Genomic DNA, 21,453 nt, shown 5'->3' with positions numbered 1-21,453 from the left:
TTCATTTTAATTATTTTAATTTTTATACAAATCGGATTTTATAAAATTTTATTTTGTATGAAAATTTAAAAAAAAATCATGATATCAAATTTCTGACTTCACCATACCATTTATATGCCTATGTTAACATGGGCTAGTGTCGGCTCATATACCCATTTACCTAACACCCTGTAGATATTTACCTAAATAATAGAAGATGCTATCATAATAGGCAATAGCACCAGAATTCTGAAATGTAACTATTTCCTGTAAAAACATAGTTAACTGCCTACTTAATGAAGTGAAGATGTTTACAGTAGTTGGTCACGGCGAACTAGGGTGCCACTAATAAGTTTAATCATTATTATTAACATATTTAATACAGTTTGTGTCGAGATAGGTATACCTATTTATGTAGAAAACATGATGGATAATAAGTAGTATGTTTATTTGTGCAGTATCGTAGCCAGAATGCTCCACGTCTCATACTTATTAAGAACTTCATTTAGCATACTGACGACATAGCCCTCGTAAGTCTTTGATATGAACTTGCTGAATCTCGTGAGATAGCCGGCGAGGAGGTCTTCAATCATTGCGTTCAGGACGTTGTCAATGTTTTTGTCGAACTCTGTGTGGCTCTGAAAATTAGTTTAACTTTTGAAAAGTATTAGTTACCCACATATACCTACCCTCCTACCTATACAAGACGTAGGTACATCATACTGACAAAAGCTAAGAAATTCAGGTATAAAATCGTAGGTTCGATTCCCAGCTAGGCATTACGATTTTTTCAAGTGCTTTTTAATAATTTTGATCGCGAGGCGACTCTTAATAATGCTAGAAACTTAGATTTATTAGTTTAGTAGGTAGGTATCCTTGGGTGTTATTATTCCATTACGGATTTATTCTTACCAAAATCTTGTCTACGGTAAAGCTAGTATTTTCAAGTCTATCAATGACGACACATTTTCCATTGGTTGATTGTTTCAAGTAGAGCCTACTGTAGATTGTGACATCTTTTGCAATAACACTGAAACAAGGAAATAATATTTTATGAAAAAATAAATGTCTGCGTGTAGTTATTTAACAACTGTTTTTAAACCCGTGTGTGACTTACTAAAGGAATCCTGTGCCTGCGATAGGAAATATATCTAATATTTTCCCTTCCATTTCATAATATTCTGAAAAAAATAATTTTCATGGTTACTTATACTAGGTGTGAAAGATAAGATTGGAGTATGAAACCTTTGTTTTATCAGCTATAGTTGTAGATAGGTTAGTAAGTAGCCCTACTCTAATCTTGCGCCTGGGAATCGAATGCGGGATGCATTGCATGTCATCATAAAAATGTTTACTTACCTACTTACTTACTAGTCTTCAATAACTAAGCAGGACAAAGCACACTTATCAACTCGGAAACGGATCGTACGTATGTAACCATATCAACTGGAGGCGGTCAGTATTCTTTGTATGAAACTCCGTACCTACTGCAACGTAAGTACACGTATTATGCGCAACGTAACGTACCTAAACGATTCGAAACAGTATTGATCCCTTTCCGGGTTGATAAGTATGTTTTGACTTTAAGTAAACAAGTGTAAGTAACTTACCAGAGTCCAACTTGATGACGGGTATTTTTATAACGACGTCTAAGGACACCTCATCTTTCTTGAATACAAAATCTTCGAGTCGAAAGTCGCTTAGACCGGTGACCACTCCATTGGTAATGTTTAATTCACTGCAAAAAATCACATATTGTTTTTCTCACTTCCTAAGTACTAATTTTATGATAAACTCTATTCATTTGTCAATGATTTCCAAGCTACAAAGTTAGGTCCTACATTAGCTCAAATGTAGAGAGCTCTACATGTTTTGAGCGATACTGAGAACGAACCTTGGTCTAATTAGAGTACTTACTTAAGTTTAATATTATGATCGAAATCGGGTAAGGAGGTGCCAGAGTGCACATTTTTTAAACAAGGCTGGTTAGAATTCTTATCAAAAAGGTAGGTGCCCCTTACGCATTTATTACAGCCTGAAGTTGTGCCTTTTCCAAATTAAACTTGTATGGATCCATCACCGGCACATTTTTGTCGGCATCCCCGCATTTGATTATTCCTCTGAACATTTCAAAAAGTTGGTATATTACTGCATTTTGCGAGAATCTGCTGCCAATTGAGAGTTCATCTAAAAACACAAATAAAATAAAGAATAAAAACAACTCTTGGATAAAAGTTACACTGACTGAGATTACCTAAGTACTACCTACTTAAGTAATTAACAAAAAATAAAAGTAACTAGGTAATAATGTTCCTGAAAATAAACTTACAGGCCGATGTCTTCATGGGATTGAAAAATCCAATAAAAATTAATCCAAATATTAAAATTAACTTCATCTTTTTAAGATGTCTGATAAATTGGATAACAAGAACACACTAACTGTAGCTAACTAATGAATTGAAATTAACTGTATGGTGATTTATTTTTAGTCATTATCACTCTACATATAGTGACAATTTCGAAACCAATGTTTTTCTTATCAGATTATTTCTCAATACAAAACAGTAAGGCAAGGTTAATAATTTTCCTCAGAAGTTATTAACAGTAGTTAAGTACCTAAACTAAAAATACAAGTCTAAAAAACTATTACTTATTTATTCCTCCACGCTTCAATTACTATAATGCACTATATTCTATGTGCTCAATGTCACCTAATAAAAAGTGCCGCCACTCTTGAAAGCCCACTTGACTGGCGATCTACAAAACCGTATTTTAATTGAATTAATTTCCCACCATGATAAAGAGGAGTTCAACAATCGCAGCTATGAATGGCACCGCGTAAACCTTGACACAATTCTACAGTATGTGAATAAGCCATAAAAGCATTTGACATCACCCACCGCTCCCCTTAAGGGTGACATGATGAATCTCAACATATGGCCACATGAGTAAAGATATGGCTGTGATCTTCTTGCGAAATGCAAGTACGTTGCTATGTATGGTAGGTGTACCCAAGTAGGACTTAAAGTGATTTTGGGATATTAACTATTGTGTTGCTATTGTTCTCGACAAATACGGAATGATCACCCACCATGTACGAATGGTGGTGTGAATAACGGATGGCGGCATCCAGGTTCGAATCTCGGTCGTGCTGTTACAGATATACTTACGAGTCGTAAGAAACTTAAATAGCTCGAAATAAAAATAAAAAATAATTTAAATTACATTGTTTACTTTAATTACTTGACTTAAGTAGTTAGCTTCTATTCTTAATCTACAAAGATGAAAAAAATACAGTAGGTAGGTAGGTAGGTACTTATAGGTATTCAGATTTGAGTCATTGGCAATAAAAAAGATTTATAGCAGTTTAATCTAGGTCTTGATTGAGCACATGTGCCACCAGAATGTGTTTATTTTAAAACAAGTCACTTTTGAACCCGATGGCTTAGTAAGTAGGTAGTTAAGAACCTATAAATCTACACAGATGAGTCTTCCAGCCTATTTAGAAAGTCTAAAAAAATTGTTTCGTCTTTTGAAATTGTTTTTAATTAAAAAAATACAGTTTGAACACTTCTGAAACAAAAAGTTAGAGTCGCCGAATCGTCGATAAATCAATTGTTTTGATCGAGTACTTAGGAGTTGACTTCTAGAACGGTCAGTTGGTTTAAATGAAATAAGTGTAGATGACATGACAGATGGTGACTTATCCACTAAATAGGTCACTGACTGGCTTGTAATTAGAGCATGACGGAAGGAAGCCCCAAAAAGTGTAATTAAACGACATGTTAATAAATCTACGTCTGCGACCTGCGTTCGTCACGCTACATGACTGTTGGATTTTTATTGCTAACATTGATTGACGACATCTCATATTTAACTACGATGTCCCAAAGATAAATCACTCATAAATGGTCTATAGGCATAGCTGGGCATTAACTCGTTAATCCGTTAATCGTTAATTAACGAAGTTAACATTTCTATTAACGGATTAACTTTTAAGTTAACTTTAAAAAATGTTAACGGACTCGTTAACTTCCGTTAAATTATCCTAGCTAAGTCCGTTAATCGTTAATCCAGTACCTACTATTTACCAAAAAGATATAGCAGGCACGCTGAAAAACGCTAGAAAAACGCGTTCTGACAAGTACGTTCGGGCTTCCAGAACTTCCAGAACCCAAAACAACAGTTTTTGTAACCAGATCACTAACGACACTTGTTTGTATGTGTGGGACAACTCTTGCAACTGAATTTAAGACCAGTTTTCCTGAACCGATTGAGCTGAAATTTGATATACTTATGTAAGTAGGTACGATGACAATGCAATGTTATGGTACCATTGAGCTGGTCTGATGATGGAGTCATGAGGTGGCCATAGGAACTTCTAAATGAAACGGCGGCATCGCATCGAATTTGGGTTCGTTGGATTTCTCTTTCCGAGCACTTTGGTACTAGATGATGTCCAGGGTCCTGATGATAGAGTCAGGAGGTGGCCATAGGAATTCCTAAACGAAACGGTGGAAACTTATCGAGTTTGGGTTTGCTGGATTTGCCTTTTCGAGCACTTTGGTGCTAAATTGTATTGTAATTAAACCAAAGCTCTGAGATTGAGATACTACTAAAAAGTGTTTTAAACTTTTTTAAGAACAACCTTTTATTCTGAAACTAGCTTTCCGCCCGCGGCTTTGCCCGCGTGGAATTTTGTCTGTCACAGAAAAACTTTATCGCGCGCATCCCTGTTTCAAAAACCGGGATAAAAACTATCCTATGTTCTTTCCCGGGACTCAAACTATCTCTATGCCAAATTTCATCAAAATCGGTTGCGAGGTTTAAGCGGGAAAGCGTAACAGACAGACAGACAGACAGACAGACAGACAGAGTTACTTTCGCATTTATAATATTATATATAATATATATAGTTGGGATTGGTGCTAAATTGTATTGTAATTAAACCAAAGCTCTGAGATTGAGATACTACTAAAAAGTGTTTTAAACTTTTTTAAGAACAACCTTTTATTCTGAAATGCAGTTGTATTAAAACGAAAAAAATAATTGTACCTACTTAAGCAAGGTTCAAATAATTTCGAAAGCTTGTATCGCGCATGGAATTTATTCCTCTTTTATGTTTGCGCTACAAGCTTTCGAAATTATTTAAACCTTGCATACAATTATTTTTTTCGTTATAATTATCATGTGTTAACGGATTAACGATTAACGTTAACTTGCGTTAAATCTTGCGAAATGTAACGTTTTAACGTTTAACGAAGTTAATTTTTTTATTAACGGTTTAACGATTAACGAAGTTAACTATTTGATTAACGGTGCCCAGCTATGTCTATAGGTAATTATTTTGAGATCTTCGTAATCGTATTGACTGCACGATGGCTTAGTGGAGCAAAAATCACTTGAATGGCAGTCCCAAGTTCGTATCCGGATACGAACGGATTAGGTATTTTAATGGCATATTAAGATGAGAGATCAGATGGACGTATTATAATTACTTAAGTATGTTTTTTTTCATGCTTCCTATTTTCATACGAAGGTAGGTACTTATGCATCATAGGTTTGACACTTATTTCTTAGCATCCAAATTGCACAAAATTAAAAATAATAATGATCGAAGGTTCATAATAATAAATTTTTTAAATGAAAGTTAGCCAAATCCCGTAGTACCTACTTACTTACCCAGCATTAAACCTACGTAGGTAGGTACTTTAGGATTACGAATCGCACCAAAAATAATTCGATGGGCATTTACACGCTTCACGTTGTACTTGGCAACTGATCTATTAACGGCATGGATGGGTTCCGTAAACAAACAGCAGCTCAGTCAGTTTTAAACTCACTGTTGTGTACAATCCAAATTTATTTTATTTATTTATTATATTAGATCATATTACCTAGGTAGACCTAGGTACCTACTCGTAGTTAGTAATTTTTCAGCCATCAATATCATAGAAAAAAATGCGTATGCTACTTACTTACTCGAATTCCTCGTTTGGCCTATAGGTTAACTGGTAGAGAATGTCACATGGCATTAATGTCGCCTTATCTACCGCAATTTTTCAATTTTTGAGGGCAATAAAGATTTTAAATAAATAAATAAATGCTTATAATGTAAATAAATTGATTGATTGACTTATTATACTTAATACTAGCTATGCCTTTACAGGGTGCATGTGATGTACTACCCTACCATTTACCAGCTCTGTCAAACCACACATGTACCTACATAATGCAATAAATGATTTGATTTGATGGAGAAAAAATATGGAGGGTTAGATACATTCTCAGATTGATTGTATTTCAATTCAACAGATTGAAATTAATTAGTTTTAATGTAGTTTGGTTTTGGTGAAAACTGTTGAACAAATCGCGGAGTTGATGATGGGCCTGTGTTTGTTTTGTTAAAGCGCCGTTTTTCTATTTTCAGTTTCGATTGATCTTGAACTTCAGGTATACGGCTATTATAGTTAACTATTTATTACCTGAGTACATAGTTAACTTCTAGTTAAAACTATGTGTCTGAAGTACTGCATTAAGTACTCGCGCTTTAGTTTGGTTGGACAAGATTCAATTCCTATGGTTATTAGGATTGTTGAATAAGTACTTACTTACCTAAACTCTTTTGTAGTGCATGGTGCACTCTACATTTAGTGCATGCTGTCTAGACTACAGTCATCATGATCCATGATGTCAATGACAATAAAATTGGTACAATGCCCCAGACATATTCTTTCAGTTGGGCACTATTCTGTTTAGGTAGGTACAATTTAGGTGGCTCCATCATCCAGCACTATTTATTTTGACTCAGAGGAGATCGCGCTCAGTGCTCTGAAATCATTCATGCAACACACAACTTGTAGGGTATCTCTTAGAAAATAAACTGAAATATGGATGAGTTATTCGGAAAATCAGTGTTGTAAATAGTGAAGGAATAATTAAATGTTGTGATCGTTTAAATACTTCGAAATGTGGACATTTGTGTTTAGTTTGGTGTTGTTTACGTACACTTTCGTGACTTTAGTGGGCACAGCTCCAGCGTACCACCACAGTAAGTGAATATTTTGGTAACGTACTATCACTTGATTCCTACTCAATACCCTGAGCACGAATAACACTCGTAATCGTAAGTATTCTTAAAAACAGCTAAGTACGTTGTTTTAAGGAATAAGTACTTACGATTTCGGTGTTATTCCTGATGTTGTTTTGTTTTTCATAAAAAAAAAACGATTAAGTAAAGTAGAGAACGATATTTATTCGTTCTCAGGGTAAAGACACGCACGCAGTAGATAACTGGATAATTAGTAAAAGCTGACGTATCCTAATTAATATAGCTTGAATAACATTTAAGTAGGTAGGTACCTATTAAGGTAACATACTTTACCAGACGTAAAACCTATATCTAGCTTTTCTTAGTAATAAATTACCTACCAATAATATATTCTGTAATAAATAAATTTCACTCTACAACGAAAGGCTGTATTCCGATTTCTTCTCTGACGAGGTCGATATCGATCGATGGTTTTGTATTTATTTTCACATGTTCAATTCATTCGCACGTCGGTCACAATTGGTTGCTAATTGGCCGCTGGTATTGTTCCAATTTTTTTACATACCTACATTCGTACCTATTAACTAAGTGTTTGTCAGTTGGCCTAAAACAGGAGCGCGTGGGCGCAAGACAATATTATTATTAGCATTCATTATTTACCTTTGTTTTCCCTTATACATATATCAGTTCAAACCCAGATAGGTAGGTAATAGGAACTTCATCTAAATTGATATTAGTGTCCTACCTGAAAATCAACCGCAGAAGTAGAGCGAGTACAACTGGTTCGACAGGTGATTCGTCAGGCTTGTTTTTAATTTAGTTCTATCTTTTTTAGCCACACATTCTATTGTAGTTTGAGCATCTGAGCATCTCATAACGATTATGCCTATCTATCGTATTCTTCTGCTCCATAGAATATTTTTTCTTCCGCCTCTTTCCTCCTTTGTTCAAAAGTATGCCATAGTGTTTGTATTGCTTTAATCTCTCCTATTACTTAAAAGGAGTACAAATTAGTTTTTGTCCATGAAGTTTCAATTAGCCAATTTTACACTTTCAGTACGAGGCCCCCATTACACGATTAGCACCTCGCCAGACGCACACAAGCAGCCGTTCATAGAGGTCCGGAATGTGACGTACCACGGCAGCGGGCCCAGAGAGGAGGCCCGGGCCATGTGTTCCGTCCGCACGCAAGAGGTTAACGCCACCGCCAACGCTACCATCACAAGGAGACTGCATGGAGTCGTCACGTCAAGTAAGAACTTATTTGCTAAGATGTACAGTATCATACAACGTTTGACGCACACAAGCAGCCGTTCATAGAGGCCCGGAATGTGACGTACCACGGCAGCGGGCCCAGAGAGGAGGCCCAGGCCATGTGCTCCGTCCGGACTCAAGAGGTTAACGCCACCGCCAACGCTACCATCACAAGGAGGCTGCATGGAGTCGTCACATCAAGGAAGTGCAGGGCCGGATTAACCATCTCGGGGCCCCTAGGCACAACTCGTTTCGGGCCCCCCCTTTTTCATACCACAACAACGCAATTTGGAAATTTTTACTGTCTACATTACGAAATTGAATGAAGGTACCATCATTATCAACAACAGACTTTAGTCATAACATTGAAAAGGTATACTTCTAATTTTTTTAGATACAAAATCGTTTAAAACTTCTTGAAAATTGACCTTTTCTGATACATCATCATGTTTTTTATTTTTCATTTTTTTATCGGGAGTGCTGGGCCCCTGGTCATAGTGGGCCCCTAGGCACTGGCCTAAAGTGCCTTATGGATAATACGGCACTGAGGAAGTGACATGTTATCATGTAGGTAAAGTCGATAGCACATCCGCATCAGACTATTTTTTCTTGTAAAACACCCCTATTTTAATACAGGGTGACCCATTGGTGGGTGATAAAAAAAAGAATTGATTCTACTGCTCAAATTCAACTATACTTTCCACAAGGGAAGAAAGTTTAAATCCCCCAAGAAAGTTAATCTTTCCATACAAATTGTGACCAGTAACCAGCCAATTTTGTTTGGTAAATCACCAATGGGTCATGGGTTATTAATTTTATTGATGACATCACAAACCTGGACAGCGCGTCATATCGTTTGTATGGAAATACACTAATTTAGGACTCGTAAATGGGTCGGTCGTGGTCGTAAATGCTAAGCCGGAACGGATTCGATCTTCATGGCAAGGCGCCGAGTGAAATAAGAGGTCAATATCGCGTTTGATTCTGCACACATAGATATTACATTTTAATGTGCTGCTGCTATCTTATTTCTTACTCCAAACTCTTCAAAGACATAGTGCCAATTACCAGATATACGATACCTACCTATCTGTAAAGTTGTAGGAGGATGTTGGATACAGACCGCTACCACCCGGCTAATCTGAAAATCGTTGAGGGAGGCCATTTTCAGCAGCGGACGTCGTGTGGCTAAAATGATGATAATAATGATAAAAGAGTATAGGATCCTATCTATACTCCTTTAACAGCGATATCTAGAGTGGACCCAGTCAAACCATCATAAATCTGTAATTAAATTTTGACGTCTTATCCATTTTCTATTTTTTAATTTACAGTTTTAATACTTATTTTCACAGGAGAACTCCACAGCGCTATACAGCGACTGGAAGTGATAATATTCGGGCAAATGCAGCAACTCTGGCAGAGTCTAGATGCGCTCCGCGGCCATCTTGCGGGTGACACTCGTACTACGCGCACGGCTTTCCCTGACCGAAGATCTATCGCGTTCCGATACAAACCGGGCATGTAGTAGTTTAAGAATAACTTGTGTCAATAGCATAAGGTTTATTATAATGTACCTACCTTCAATCTACCTCTTTCGCAGCTGTACCAACCAATTGCCACCGGTGTAGATTTTTTAGGATTTTTAATTTATTTTAGAATAGATCTCAATAAGTGTCATAGAAAAGTTTCGTTACCAGCTTCCAGCTTGTCTACCAGCTTTATTTTACTTTGGGTGGATCAATGTCTTCCTAAAATGTTATTGTCGAAGCCCTAATTTCACCTAACATTCTTACTTACGTTTCATTATTACTTTTGGGGCAAAGGAAATCAAATTAAAAACGGCACGTAATAAATTTCAATTTATTAACAATTAGTAACTGAATAGTTCAGGTTTACACGGTCCAGTTCAATCGTACGATCCGTAGCATGAACTTGACCGTGTAATAACAATAAAAATACTTCGTTAGTTACAATAGTTAAGTTAATTAAATGATTATAAGCCTAAATGCCATTAATAAATATTAACAAATAAACAATTTATTATGTTTCCCTTAAGATTAATATTTTGCATTAATATGTATGTACTCGTAGAAAACGGGAGATTCGAGAGATTAAAGATTTTTGAATCTTTACCTTATAATAAATGGACGGATTGTCAAGAGATGCCGAGTTTTATTTAAGCTACTTACAATATTTGTATAGGCTTAGAAATTTTAATGTATTTGTTCATTGCCGTATACTCATTTGAACATTGTCAACATAACTATTTTTACTATTGATTTTAATTTTTTGTTGTATTGCTATTTTTTCTTATCCACAAATTTCTACTTTATACTTTAAAGCGTGGAATAAGTTGTGTTACTAGGAAATGGTTTACTTTAATCTACAGTAAGTACAAATTGGCAAAATGGGTGGTCTATACTATAAAATATCAAGTTTGTAAGAGATTATTTAATAACTTTTTTCGTTCAGGTGGACGTGGGAGTTTATTTATGCAACGAAAGTATGTCATGATTATAAATTACGTGTAGTTAAAATAGTCATAAAATTCGTTTGAACATGCTGCACAGTTATTTTAACGAAAACTGTCCGATCGCGTAATAAGCTACAGACTTGCAAGCAAAAAGGCGCAGTTCACACAGAGGCACGAAGTTTTATATTTTTGGTGCCATAGTGTAATGTCCACCAAGATTGTATTGATTTATTTCAGTTTTAGATATTTAAATTGCTTGCATCTCAGTGTAAACTAGGCCTTATAAATTGAGTTATGTAGTACCTAGATGGCAGGGTCGTATGTTAGTGTCAAGCGGCGGTGGCCTGTATGTACCGGCGGAGCTCCTCCTGGGTGTCGAATATCATGACCGGGAACGGAGACCCGGGCACGTGGCGGCCGGCCCATCGGACCTCTACGCGGTAATCTCCTGGCTCGGTGGGCGAAAACTGTATGGGAATATTAATAATTAAGACATTTGTTTCTTTAAAAGAATTATAAATTAAGAGTAGGCGCACACCGTTGATTTTTAGTTGGCCGATAGTTGTGCCCGATTTTAAATTGTATGAAGAATCGGCCAAATCGAATCGGCGTAGTGTGCGCACTCCCATACATGCCCATACTAATCAACTGCCCGACTAAACTATCGGCCGACGAAAAATCAACGGTGTGCGCCTACTCTAAGGGCTGTTTAACTTGAGTAGACTTCTTATTTTAATTAGATGCTGATATAAATCTCTTTTGACTAAATGAAACCGAACCGTCGAATGACGTAACGTGCCCTTCGAATCACGAAATCTTATTCTTGTTAGAGTATCAGATTTATTTTAGTCTTATGAAACAGGGATGAAATACATAAATTGATTAATATTATGTGTAACCTGCCCAAGATTCTAGCTCAGTCAAATCTGTTAACCGCGGAGGCAAGAGTACTTTATATTAATTTGAATTAAAAGGTACCTTAGCCTTATCAAGTTATTGAAATTGAAGGATTTAAAGACCGTGAGACGATTGCCACCACATTCTATGATAAGATAAATATAAAACACACTTGTTTTTTATGAAGGAGATAAACTATTTAATCTTTGATTATTTTCCAATCAGTATAGTGGCAAAGGTATCTTATCATAGTTAATCTAATCAATAATCCTCAGTACTTGAGATTAAAATATGCATATTGTTCATGAAGAAGTTTTAAGTTTGACCGTCAAAATAAATGATAAGTTAGGTATTTGGAATATAAAGCATGGTTTGAAACACCACACTATATTGCAGAAGAAACGCGACTGGAACGTTGCTAGCAGCCTGGTTCTACTACGAGACTATTCCCACCCATCGTTTCCACCGCTGCAACTTGTAGCCAGGATCTACAGCTTGACCGCCAATTAAAACCAACCATTGAAGGTCAAATTTGTCCCGGCCTTGTTAATAAGGATCCTTGATATTTGGTACGCGATCCTTCTGGTTCTAACGCTGCATCTCGACACGGAAGGCGCATGGTCAGCTGGCCGGCGCCCACGCTACGGGTATCGCAAAAGAACAGCGATTGGAACGTGGCTAGTACGCTTGACCCGTATATGCTGACCTGTTAGGCACAGAACAGACGGTGAAACGCAACTGCAACGAAACTGCAACTTTCTGATGATTCTTATGAATGAAACTGAAACTGAAAGTTTCAAACTGGTCGCGTCATTTGTGGTCTCTCAACGGAAGCTATGGCAGAAACTTAGATGCAACTCAAAAGTAACTAGCAGTTGCAGTTTCGTTTCACCGTCTGTTCTGGGCCTTAGTAAGGCTTATTGAGACTAGTTACATACCTTGCACAGTATAGTGCGGTCCTTCTGGTTTTCGCGTTGCATCTCGACGCGGAAGGCGCCCTTAGGGCCGCGCACGCGCACCGTCAGCTGGCCGGCGCCGGCGCCGCGCGTGTCGCAGAAGAAACGCGACTGGAACGTTGCTAGCACGCCCGGTTCCACGCCCGGACCGTATACGCGGACCTGTTATTAAGGCTCATTTTTATAACAGCTCTTGGGTAAAGGCAGTAGGATGTAGGGGATGGAGGCAGAAAAGAGCCACAACTGAAACGTGCCTTGTCAATAAGGTTCATTTTGAAGCAAGATTTGGATATGTGAGGTTTGAGTGTCTTTGTTACGGGTCTGAGAGATTTTTCAATCAATAATTCGGTCGGGTTGGGTTTTTCAATCCAGGAATTGTGGACCCCTCGAAGCCAGATAGGCTCGCTCGAGATCAACTCTGAGCCTGAGATCAACAGCCTGAGACGGAGCCGCGGTCTCATATGTCAAAGTTAGTGCTAACACGCGGCTCCTTCCGTTTTATTGGGCCTCGGTGGAAACCCTCGGGTATTAATGATTAGTCCCCGCCCTTTTGGCGGCGAGAGACCTATATAACCCTCTGGCCGTCTCCATCGACTAGTGGGTTTGATCAAAAAATATTTCTCGACGTCAAAAAAAAGGCATTGTAAATAGTTCTTTAACACAAATATTACCGTTTACCGTGTAATAGATTTATAAACGTTAGTTCAGTTAATAAAATCTCCCATTAATTTTCCTATATCGTCTAATCAACCACTATAAAAAGAACCATCCCTGTTCCATTTAGCTTACCTTAGAAGGGTCGGGCGCTCCAGCCACCTTGAGCACGAAGGGTGAGCCGGGCACGTGGTCGCCCGCAAACTGTATGCTCAGCACGTGTCGCCCCGCCTCAGCTGGTTTGACATTTAACGTGAACGTGCCGTCTCCGTGCTCGTATAGTTCGCAGTACGCCACCTGGAAAGGAGTGTTTTTTCAGTATGGTGCAATACAAAACTTCAACTGGATAAGACCGAATAGGAGTCGTAAAAACAATTTGTTGAAACATAGTTTTGATGGCAAACAGAGCCGCATTATGAACTCTGCTTTGTCATCAGCAACCGACTTGAATCGATGTCTGACGTTCAAGTTTGTGATAAAAGGCCCGGTTTCCACCAAGGCAGAGCAGAGCGGAAAAGTGTTTTGAATAACCAATAAAAGGTGGAATTGTGAAAAGCAATCGTAATCATTTGACAGTTCATAACGTACGATAAAGTCGGTTAAACAAACCGGTTAAACGGTTGACAGAATAATCGTACGTTATGGACTGTCAAATGATAACGATTACTTTACACAATTTTTCCTCAGATTTTATCATTTCCACTACCCATCATCACTCCGCACAGCTTCGCTCCCCGCTATAGAAAAATTTGACAGCCCGACACTTCTCCGCTCCGCCTTTGTGGAAACGGGGCCTACGTTACGGCGCAAAATGATCTATTCTATGACAATCTTTGGCCAGAAAGTCCAGATATTCCTGGAGTCTTATATGCTCGTCACACAGCCTACCTTGTTGGGCCCCGTGCAGTGCGCCGTAAGCTCGCCGGGCCCGGCGCGCCTGGTGTCGATCCACGATCGTATCTCCATTCCCACGACGCCGCCCACTAGTCCAGCGCCCGAGCAAACGACTCGCGACGCGTCACCACTCTCGGAGCCGGCGTTTACATTCACTGTCAATGGGCAGCCTGGTGGAGACAAAAAGTAGGATCTTAAAATATGGTGATATACAAGTTGGTGCAAAAAAAGTCACGTGACAGGCAATGGGCGTGGTTTACAGATGCGCAATGTATATGACCGCAGACTGGTTCGCACACACTGGCTTATTATGACTCATAACATAAGCCGTGTGCACTCATAAGTTATGACTCAAATGTTACCCAACTGCGCATGTGGTGGTAATGCAAGTCAATATATCACAATTTTCAATTTTGAATTTGATGTTAATAAATAAACAACTTGAAAAAATCTAACTGCCTAAGGCGGGGTTTTAATAACGATTGTACAATTTTGATTATTATTGATGTACCTATAAGTTATTAAAATTCAATATTTGTTTGAGAAATAAAGTTATAGAACCATCGAGCTAACTGCGCACTTCACTGAAATGCGACTCTCCTTTCCGTTTAACCGCACACCTCCCCGCGTTCGCTCCGTCCGTAACAGAGCGTCGTTGTGAAGTCACGTTAACTAGACCGGATTGTACTAATACAATTCTATACCTTTAAAGTAACTTACCCTTAACGAGCCGTCCCGCCCACATGACCCTGAGCTGGTGATCTCCCGCTCTTCTTGGAGTATAGGTAGCTCGCCACAGACCAGGCCCGGCGGCGGCCAGCGCCACCGGGATCTTATCTCCGTCGGGAGATGTCAGCATCGCTTCTGGAGCACCCGGCCCGGCTGCACTGCCATCTGGGTGGAAAGAGAATCGGATTATAATCATCAGTCATTATGTTAACTACTTCGATAGCTTATCCGAATATGAGTTCCCCAGTGTCGTCCAGGCACAAGACAATCAACAAAACACAGAAACAATCGAACAGGTACCTTGTCTGCCGCCGCGCTGCTGGTAGGTACTCTGTAGGACTCCGCCGGCCGGTAGTTAGGGCTTCGCCCGGTGTCTTCGGTGGTTCACTTGAGTCACTAACTTCAAGCAAAGTACGGTGGAGGCCTCACACACAAAACATTTCCAAAAAGTCACCAAATTTCACATTTCCGTTGGAGCACACAATAAGCGAGGCACTCGCGAAGCCGGCCCAAACGCGAGAGAGCGCGTTGCATAGTTTTCGTTCGTTTGCCGTCGTGGAGCGCGGCGCTGCTGGTAGTCGCGCGCGCTCGCCGTGTAAGTTTTGGCGGGACGGAGTTGGCGGCAGATTTAAATAGGTCCCGCGCAATCGTACCGTGCTCATTGAAAGCATGTGTGCCTGAACACATTAGTATTAAGAAATTGAAAGAATTTGCCTAACTGCGCGCATTGATTCCAGAGACAATAGAAAACTTCTCAATCAAATGGTCAAAGTGGCCTGAATACAGCAGCGGGTGCAGAAGTAACTCAGCCAGCTAGCGACCACGATAGGGACTAAGAAGTAGGTTCAGTGCGTTTAACGCTTCACAAAACCAAATAGCGACTGCCTCGATCCCCTATTGTTATTATTGTTACTTAGGAAACAGTGGTTGCATTCGACCACTAGAACTTAAACCCAAACTCAACCCTGATATCATTTCTACGCTACATATGCCGTGAACAAAATCCTTACCGACAGTGAACACGGCCGGCGTATGCGGCGCAGCGTGAGCCAATTCTCTTCCAGCCAAGGTCACCCCATCTGCAGTATTGCCCGACGCTACTAAAGCCCTTCTAGGCGCTCCGGCTACCAACGCCCCGTTGTAAGTCAGTTCTAACTCCTGTTCACCGCTCACACCTTCGGCTGCAGCTAACGTCACTACCGCATGGCCTGACACTGTTTCTACGCTATTTAAATTGTAAATAATATCCACTCACCGACAGTGAACACGGCCGGCGTATGCGTTGCAGCGTGTGCCAGCCCCCTTCCAGCCAAGGTCACCCTATCTGCAGTATTGCCTGACGCCACTAAAGCTCTCCTAGGCGCTCCGGCCACTAACGCCCCGTTGTAAGTCAGTTCTAACTCCTGTTCGCCGCTCACACCTTCGGCTGCAGCTAACGTCACTACCGCATGGCCTGATACCGTTTCTAAGCTATTTAAATTGTAAAGATTATTCACTTACCGACAGTAAACACGGCTGGCGTATGCGGCGCAGCGTGAGCCAATCCTCTTCCAGCCAAGGTCACCCTATCTGCAGTATTGCCCGACGCCACTAAAGCCCTTCTAGGCGCTCCGGCCACTAACGCTCCATTGTAAGTCAGTTCTAACTCCTGTTCACCGCTCACACCTTCAGCTGCCGCTAGGGTTACTACGGCACGACCTGAGACTGTTTCTACGCCTGCAAAATGGAATAAAATCTTAGATGGCTTACAACTATGTTTATGTACAACTAGCGGCCGCCCGCGACTTCGTACGCGTGGACCCCGTTTTACCCCATTAGCACCTACGTATTAAAAGGAATCCCCATGCAAAATTTGAGATTCCTAGCACTTGTAGTTTTTGAGATATCGTGCGTGACTCAGTCAGTGACCTTTCGCTTTTAGATATAGAAGATTTGCTTCAGACTTAATGCATAAAAAGTTTCGTCACTCTACTTCACAAGTTTTATTTGACTTACGTTGATGCCTGCCAGCCAATAAACATTCTAGAGTTCCTGGGCCTGCGTTACTCGTATCGAGTACTAGCTTTGAAGGCGCTCTGACTCTTCCTGAGTTGTCGGCGCCCCATCCACCCACTGGCACTATAGCTGATGTGTCTATTACCTGTTAAATCAAACCACACAGTTTGAATTGAAATTTTGATTTTGATGTAAATTTAATATTTCGTCTACTGACAGAATGGGGTAACAAATTATCAGGCTGATCACGTGATTCGTGAGCATGCGCTGCACTGTTATCTGCAGGTATTGTATAAATTATTATACACAAGGCATTGAAGTGTATAGCTCCCAGAAAATGGAATATTAGATTTTTTATTATGAGTGACATGATTTTAATGTACAAAAGTTGGACTCCATTACTTCATGTGATTCATGCGTTCATTTGTGAGAGATCTTTAACCTGAGCTGTACATAATTTAACCGTAGACTTCATTTACATTAGACGCAACTGCCATAAAACTGTTTACCTATAGTCATAAAAATAAGTAAGAGAATAAAGATACATGCAAGATATCTTACTTTGACAGAGAAAGGGCTCCCAGGCAACGGTCCGGAAGAAGTGAATATCCTAACTTCATACAAGCCCACTACCAAAGGAATGTAGGCGCAGAGCCATTCCCGTGGCGCTCCGGCCACCACTCTGCACTCTAGTAGACCTGAGTCCGTGCTGTCTTCTTTGTTCTCTGTCAGTCTTTCGACCTGTTAGGTGGGAGGGAAAGAGAAGACATTAGTTAAAGTGGTGCGTGATTGTGAAGGAATAGGAATTGGTGATGGATTATCCGGTGCAATATTGGTAGTAGCTGTACATCATGCTGAACTGGTAGAACGTAATGTAAGGTTAATCTTGATCTTATGATAACATCTTTCTTTTGCATTTTTAGAGCAGTTCCATTGATAAAATTATGATATGATGGCTCTATAATATTGGCATTTGACTAATGACAGACTTGAATCAATTCTTGGGTTTCACATCAACTTTATGAGTGAAGCCAAAGACTTTTTATGATATTATCAAAACGCGATTTTAATGTTACAACAGAGTTTGTAAACTCCGCTCTGCAGTACTTCCTCGCTCCTTTACACTGCATCACTTAGCATCAATGAATGCAGGATGGATCAATACAAATCGCAACTCTGCTTCACATCCTTCGCTCCTTTCTGTTGCTTCATTTCACGTTAATGGCATGCAGCCAGGTGGCTGCGGCTGCTCATCACACCCAGCGACACACTACCAACTACTGCTGCTTCTGCTCACAGCTAGCTATATCCTTACCTGAACCGTTGGCGCCGAGTCCTCCACACAGTGGATGGTGAAAGCGGCTTCTTTGCCGACGTGTGCGTGTACAAGCCCGGTGCCGGCGCAGCGAGCGGCGGTAGGACTACGGCCGCTTAGCACGCCCAGCGATATTGGACTACCCGCTACTGATGCTCCTGTATTGGAAAAGGGGATTGATAAGAAAGATACACCCTGAATCGCGACTTGACTTGAAATGACATCACATCACCGGAGAGTGAATTCAGCGCGTAAAACGCTTGCCGATAAATTATGAGCGTCGGCATTATACTTACACTTACCGAGTGAGTAAGATGACAAGCGATACGTGCGAGCCCATGCGCCCAGTGTGGACGCAATTTAACACATCATGGCATATTGGCCAGCTATCTTAAAAGCTCTTGTTTTATGCGTTTTATCTAGATTTTACGTTATAATAAACCAAGACTAGAACACTACTCTAGTCTACGCGTTCATTCTAGCGTAAATTTCGAAGCGTTGTAGGTGGTAAAAAAATGTCATCATCATCATCATTTCAGATATAGGACGTCCACTGCTGAACATAGGTCTCCCCCAATGATTTCCACAATGGCCAGTTGGTGGCGGCCGCGGCCTGCCACCAAAAATGTTTACGCGTTTAATTAAAACTACCACATTTTAACCTGCCTACCACATTTTAAAGAACTAAAAATATTGACAGTACCATCCCTCTACATTTTTGAAACTGCAATGTTTGTTAAGAGAAATCCACACTTGTTTCCCACAATATCCTTTGGGCAATTGAAAAAGAGTAGACGTCATGGTCACATTTTAAGTGCACCTGTCTCAAAAACTGCTTTAAAACAAAAAAGCTTCTTTAGTATGGCTCCAAAAATTTACAATAAATTACCACAGACACTAAAAGACACAAATATTCAGATATTTCGCAAGCAGCTGCTATCCTTATTATTAAGCAAAGCCTACTATACATTGACAGAGTTTTTAACTGACAAATTGTAAGATTCTTGACCTTTTTTTTTTTGTTTAAATGTTTATGAAATTGTTACTGATTGGACATTACTAACTTACTTTTTATTTTATTTAATTTCTACTAACCTAATACGACTCAATGATGTTATGTAAATTTGTACGCCGACCTTGGGCCAAACATAGTGATACCGACCTCATTTTTAACACCTGTAATATGTTATTTACCTATGTTCCACAAATAAACGAATTTGATTTGATTTGATTTGAAAAAAAAACTAAAAGCGATGATTATTACGTGGTAAAAGTACCTTGTGTATTGATTAACACTTACCTCCATAAGTGATGTAGATCCTATAATGAGCGGGTATCGACGGCCGTAAGCGCACTTTGTACGTGTGGCCATCCTCCCGAATGTCGACTGGGAGACGCACGCGGCGGTCGCCCATCGCTTCGCAAACCACTTCGAGCTCACCCACACCTGCGTCTTTTGTGTCCACTGAAAAACAATTGCAAAGTGAACACGTGCTGTGGAATTTTATACCATAAAATATTTACATAAGGTAGCCAATGTATTTTACAAAGACTAACGTCTAGTTTCAAGTTCCTTTACAAAGTACTCTTTATTCAAGTAAAAGGCGGAATGAGCTTGGTATTTAGTAACATCCATTTATAAATCTTTGTCAAGAACAAAATAATAATGATTTGGTAACATTTACCTGTAAAGTTGATAGGTGTTTGTGCAATAATATTCCCAGTGGGTAGTCCTGATATTATCACTCTGTTAGGATCGAACGACTCGCACGTGTAAGGGCTGCCAGATACAGGTTTTGATAGATGCAATACCTCTGCAAAGAAAAAAAAAAATAAAACATTTTTAGATAAAAAAATGTGGAATCAGTGAAAGCTTTTGTCTAGCAGTAGACGCCCTTAGGTTGTAAGAAGAATAAAAAAACTTCTTAGTCTTACCTATGGTACTCTGTCCAACTTCAGTGATAGTGAACTCTGCTTGCAGTAGCCCTGACTTGGTCTGGTAGCACCTTACTGGGAGTGCCCTTGATCCTGGTCCAGAGACGACCACGTCAAACTCTCTGGCTGGTCGCCCTAGCGTGTCTATACTGAAGGACGCTACTCTGCCCGCTTGAGCTTGGTACAGGCCCAGGCCTGATGCTGTGACCTGGTGGACGATAAAGAAAACCAGTTCTTAACAAATGTTAAACACACAGCTTCATAGGAAATCTAGTCGATAAACCTTTACTATAGATTCAATTATCCACTGCAAGGTATCGGCCTTTTCACACTTGATTTGTTTTGGTATCCCTGGATATCTGTGATCTGTTCCATAATAGATTTATCGACGAGGCACGTGCTTATGCGTGTGTAACCATCGCACCACCTTATAATTTTACTTATGCCCGTTTTCACCATCAATCCCTAATTTTTAAGTGACCTCTATGAAAAGAACATGCCGGTTACATGTTAACATAGGGGTCACTTAAAAATTAGGGATTGATAGTGCAAACATGGCATTAAAGTCCTACGTGACGTTTACATGCCTTTTGGGTATGTTGCAGCGGCGGTAAATCCAGCAATAATAGCTCCTTGACGATGGGAGTGACCCTCTATAGCAGGTTTAGGCGATGGAGCACCGCCCAGGCTGGATTCTACTCTAAAATTCATGAAAGGCATCCTAGAATAGACATAGCTCGCAGAATTGCTAAAATCAAGTGGCAGTGGGCGGGGCACATAGCTCGTAGAGACGATGGCCGTTGGGGCAGGAAAGTTATCGAGTGGCGACCACGGGCTGGAAAACGTAGCGTGGGCAGGCCTCCTACTAGGTGGACCGACGATCTGGTAAAGGTCGCGGGAAGAGCCTGGATGCGGGCAGCGCAGGACCGTTCATTGTGGAAAACCTTGGGGGAGGCCTTTGTCCAGCAGTGGACGTCATTTGGCTGAAACGAACGAACGATCCTAGAATATTTACCTCTTGACCGTGTTGTGGTGGCTGCACATCCAACAGCATCGGCTCCCTAGCTATCTGCGTGCCACTCCATAATAATGTCAGACGGTGGGGCGCCGCCCTAGCTGGGTGCCACACTAGCTCCTGCCTGGCGCCTCCGCGGCGTCTCACAGAGTGGGGCACAGCGACTCCGCCGCACGTGACGCGCCCTGAGAGCCGACCTGCGCCGGCGCCGCTGGTGCTTACTACGGATGAGATTTAGGATTATAAAGATTAAGAGCATGAAGTCTTAAACGAGAACGTAATTTGTATTTTGTATACATACGA

At 40.2% G+C, this 21,453-nt stretch overlaps 3 protein-coding genes across 6 annotated transcripts in view; 1 reads left to right on the top strand and 2 right to left on the bottom strand.

Annotated features, from left to right (window-relative positions):
* Positions 1 to 137: 137 nt before the first annotated feature.
* Positions 138 to 6,641, bottom strand: LOC114352197 (uncharacterized). Its single transcript, XM_028303706.1, has 6 exons — positions 6,595 to 6,641; positions 2,001 to 2,166; positions 1,590 to 1,717; positions 1,097 to 1,160; positions 892 to 1,009; positions 138 to 617 (listed from the first exon to the last, which is right to left on the bottom strand). Exons 2-6 carry the CDS (start codon positions 2,105 to 2,107, stop codon positions 426 to 428), a joined length of 609 nt encoding a protein of 202 aa, XP_028159507.1. The 5' UTR covers positions 2,108 to 2,166; positions 6,595 to 6,641; the 3' UTR covers positions 138 to 425.
* Positions 6,642 to 6,763: 122 nt separating this feature from the next.
* Positions 6,764 to 9,976, top strand: LOC114352192 (uncharacterized). The gene is made up of 3 exons (XM_028303700.1): positions 6,764 to 7,030; positions 8,088 to 8,282; positions 9,640 to 9,976. The coding sequence occupies exons 1-3, from the start codon at positions 6,949 to 6,951 to the stop codon at positions 9,810 to 9,812; spliced, it is 450 nt and encodes a 149-aa protein (XP_028159501.1). The 5' UTR covers positions 6,764 to 6,948; the 3' UTR covers positions 9,813 to 9,976.
* Positions 9,977 to 10,783: 807 nt separating this feature from the next.
* Positions 10,784 to 21,453, bottom strand: part of jbug (filamin-type immunoglobulin domains fbug) — an 84,162-nt gene continuing 73,492 nt past the window's right edge. For all 4 annotated transcript variants that reach the window (XM_028303695.1, XM_028303696.1, XM_028303697.1 and 1 more), the window contains 13 exons: positions 21,151 to 21,371; positions 20,136 to 20,343; positions 19,886 to 20,014; positions 19,501 to 19,665; positions 18,201 to 18,358; positions 17,447 to 17,626; positions 16,886 to 17,030; positions 16,391 to 16,606; positions 14,882 to 15,055; positions 14,156 to 14,331; positions 13,403 to 13,564; positions 12,596 to 12,775; positions 10,784 to 11,227 (listed from right to left, as the gene is read on the bottom strand). In XM_028303695.1, the coding sequence (XP_028159496.1) occupies positions 11,090 to 11,227; positions 12,596 to 12,775; positions 13,403 to 13,564; positions 14,156 to 14,331; positions 14,882 to 15,055; positions 16,391 to 16,606; positions 16,886 to 17,030; positions 17,447 to 17,626; positions 18,201 to 18,358; positions 19,501 to 19,665; positions 19,886 to 20,014; positions 20,136 to 20,343; positions 21,151 to 21,371 (2,252 nt within the window). In that variant the 3' untranslated portion in view covers positions 10,784 to 11,089. The remainder of the gene's footprint in view (positions 11,228 to 12,595; positions 12,776 to 13,402; positions 13,565 to 14,155; positions 14,332 to 14,881; positions 15,056 to 16,390; positions 16,607 to 16,885; positions 17,031 to 17,446; positions 17,627 to 18,200; positions 18,359 to 19,500; positions 19,666 to 19,885; positions 20,015 to 20,135; positions 20,344 to 21,150; positions 21,372 to 21,453) is intronic.

This window comes from Ostrinia furnacalis, unplaced genomic scaffold (genome assembly GCF_004193835.3).
Source record: "Ostrinia furnacalis isolate ACB-3 unplaced genomic scaffold, ASM419383v2 OfSCF1268, whole genome shotgun sequence".
Classification (NCBI taxonomy): domain Eukaryota; kingdom Metazoa; phylum Arthropoda; class Insecta; order Lepidoptera; family Crambidae; genus Ostrinia; species Ostrinia furnacalis.
This window is presented reverse-complemented; position numbering and strand designations above follow the sequence as displayed.

Bases quoted from the DNA above. Each gene is read 5' to 3' on its own strand.
- LOC114352197 (XM_028303706.1), bottom strand. From the start codon at position 2,107: ATGTTCAGAGGAATAATCAAATGCGGGGATGCCGACAAAAATGTGCCG. The intron at 1,161-1,589 runs GTAAGTTACTTA...TATTTTTTTCAG, and splicing joins CGTCATCAAGTTGGACTCTG to AATATTATGAAATGGAAGGG. The intron at 1,010-1,096 runs GTAAGTCACACA...TCCTTGTTTCAG, and splicing joins GCAGGCACAGGATTCCTTTA to TGTTATTGCAAAAGATGTCA.
- LOC114352192 (XM_028303700.1), top strand. From the start codon at position 6,949: ATGTGGACATTTGTGTTTAGTTTGGTGTTGTTTACGTACACTTTCGTG. The intron at 7,031-8,087 runs GTAAGTGAATAT...TTACACTTTCAG, and splicing joins AGCTCCAGCGTACCACCACA to TACGAGGCCCCCATTACACG. The intron at 8,283-9,639 runs GTAAGAACTTAT...TTATTTTCACAG, and splicing joins GCATGGAGTCGTCACGTCAA to GAGAACTCCACAGCGCTATA.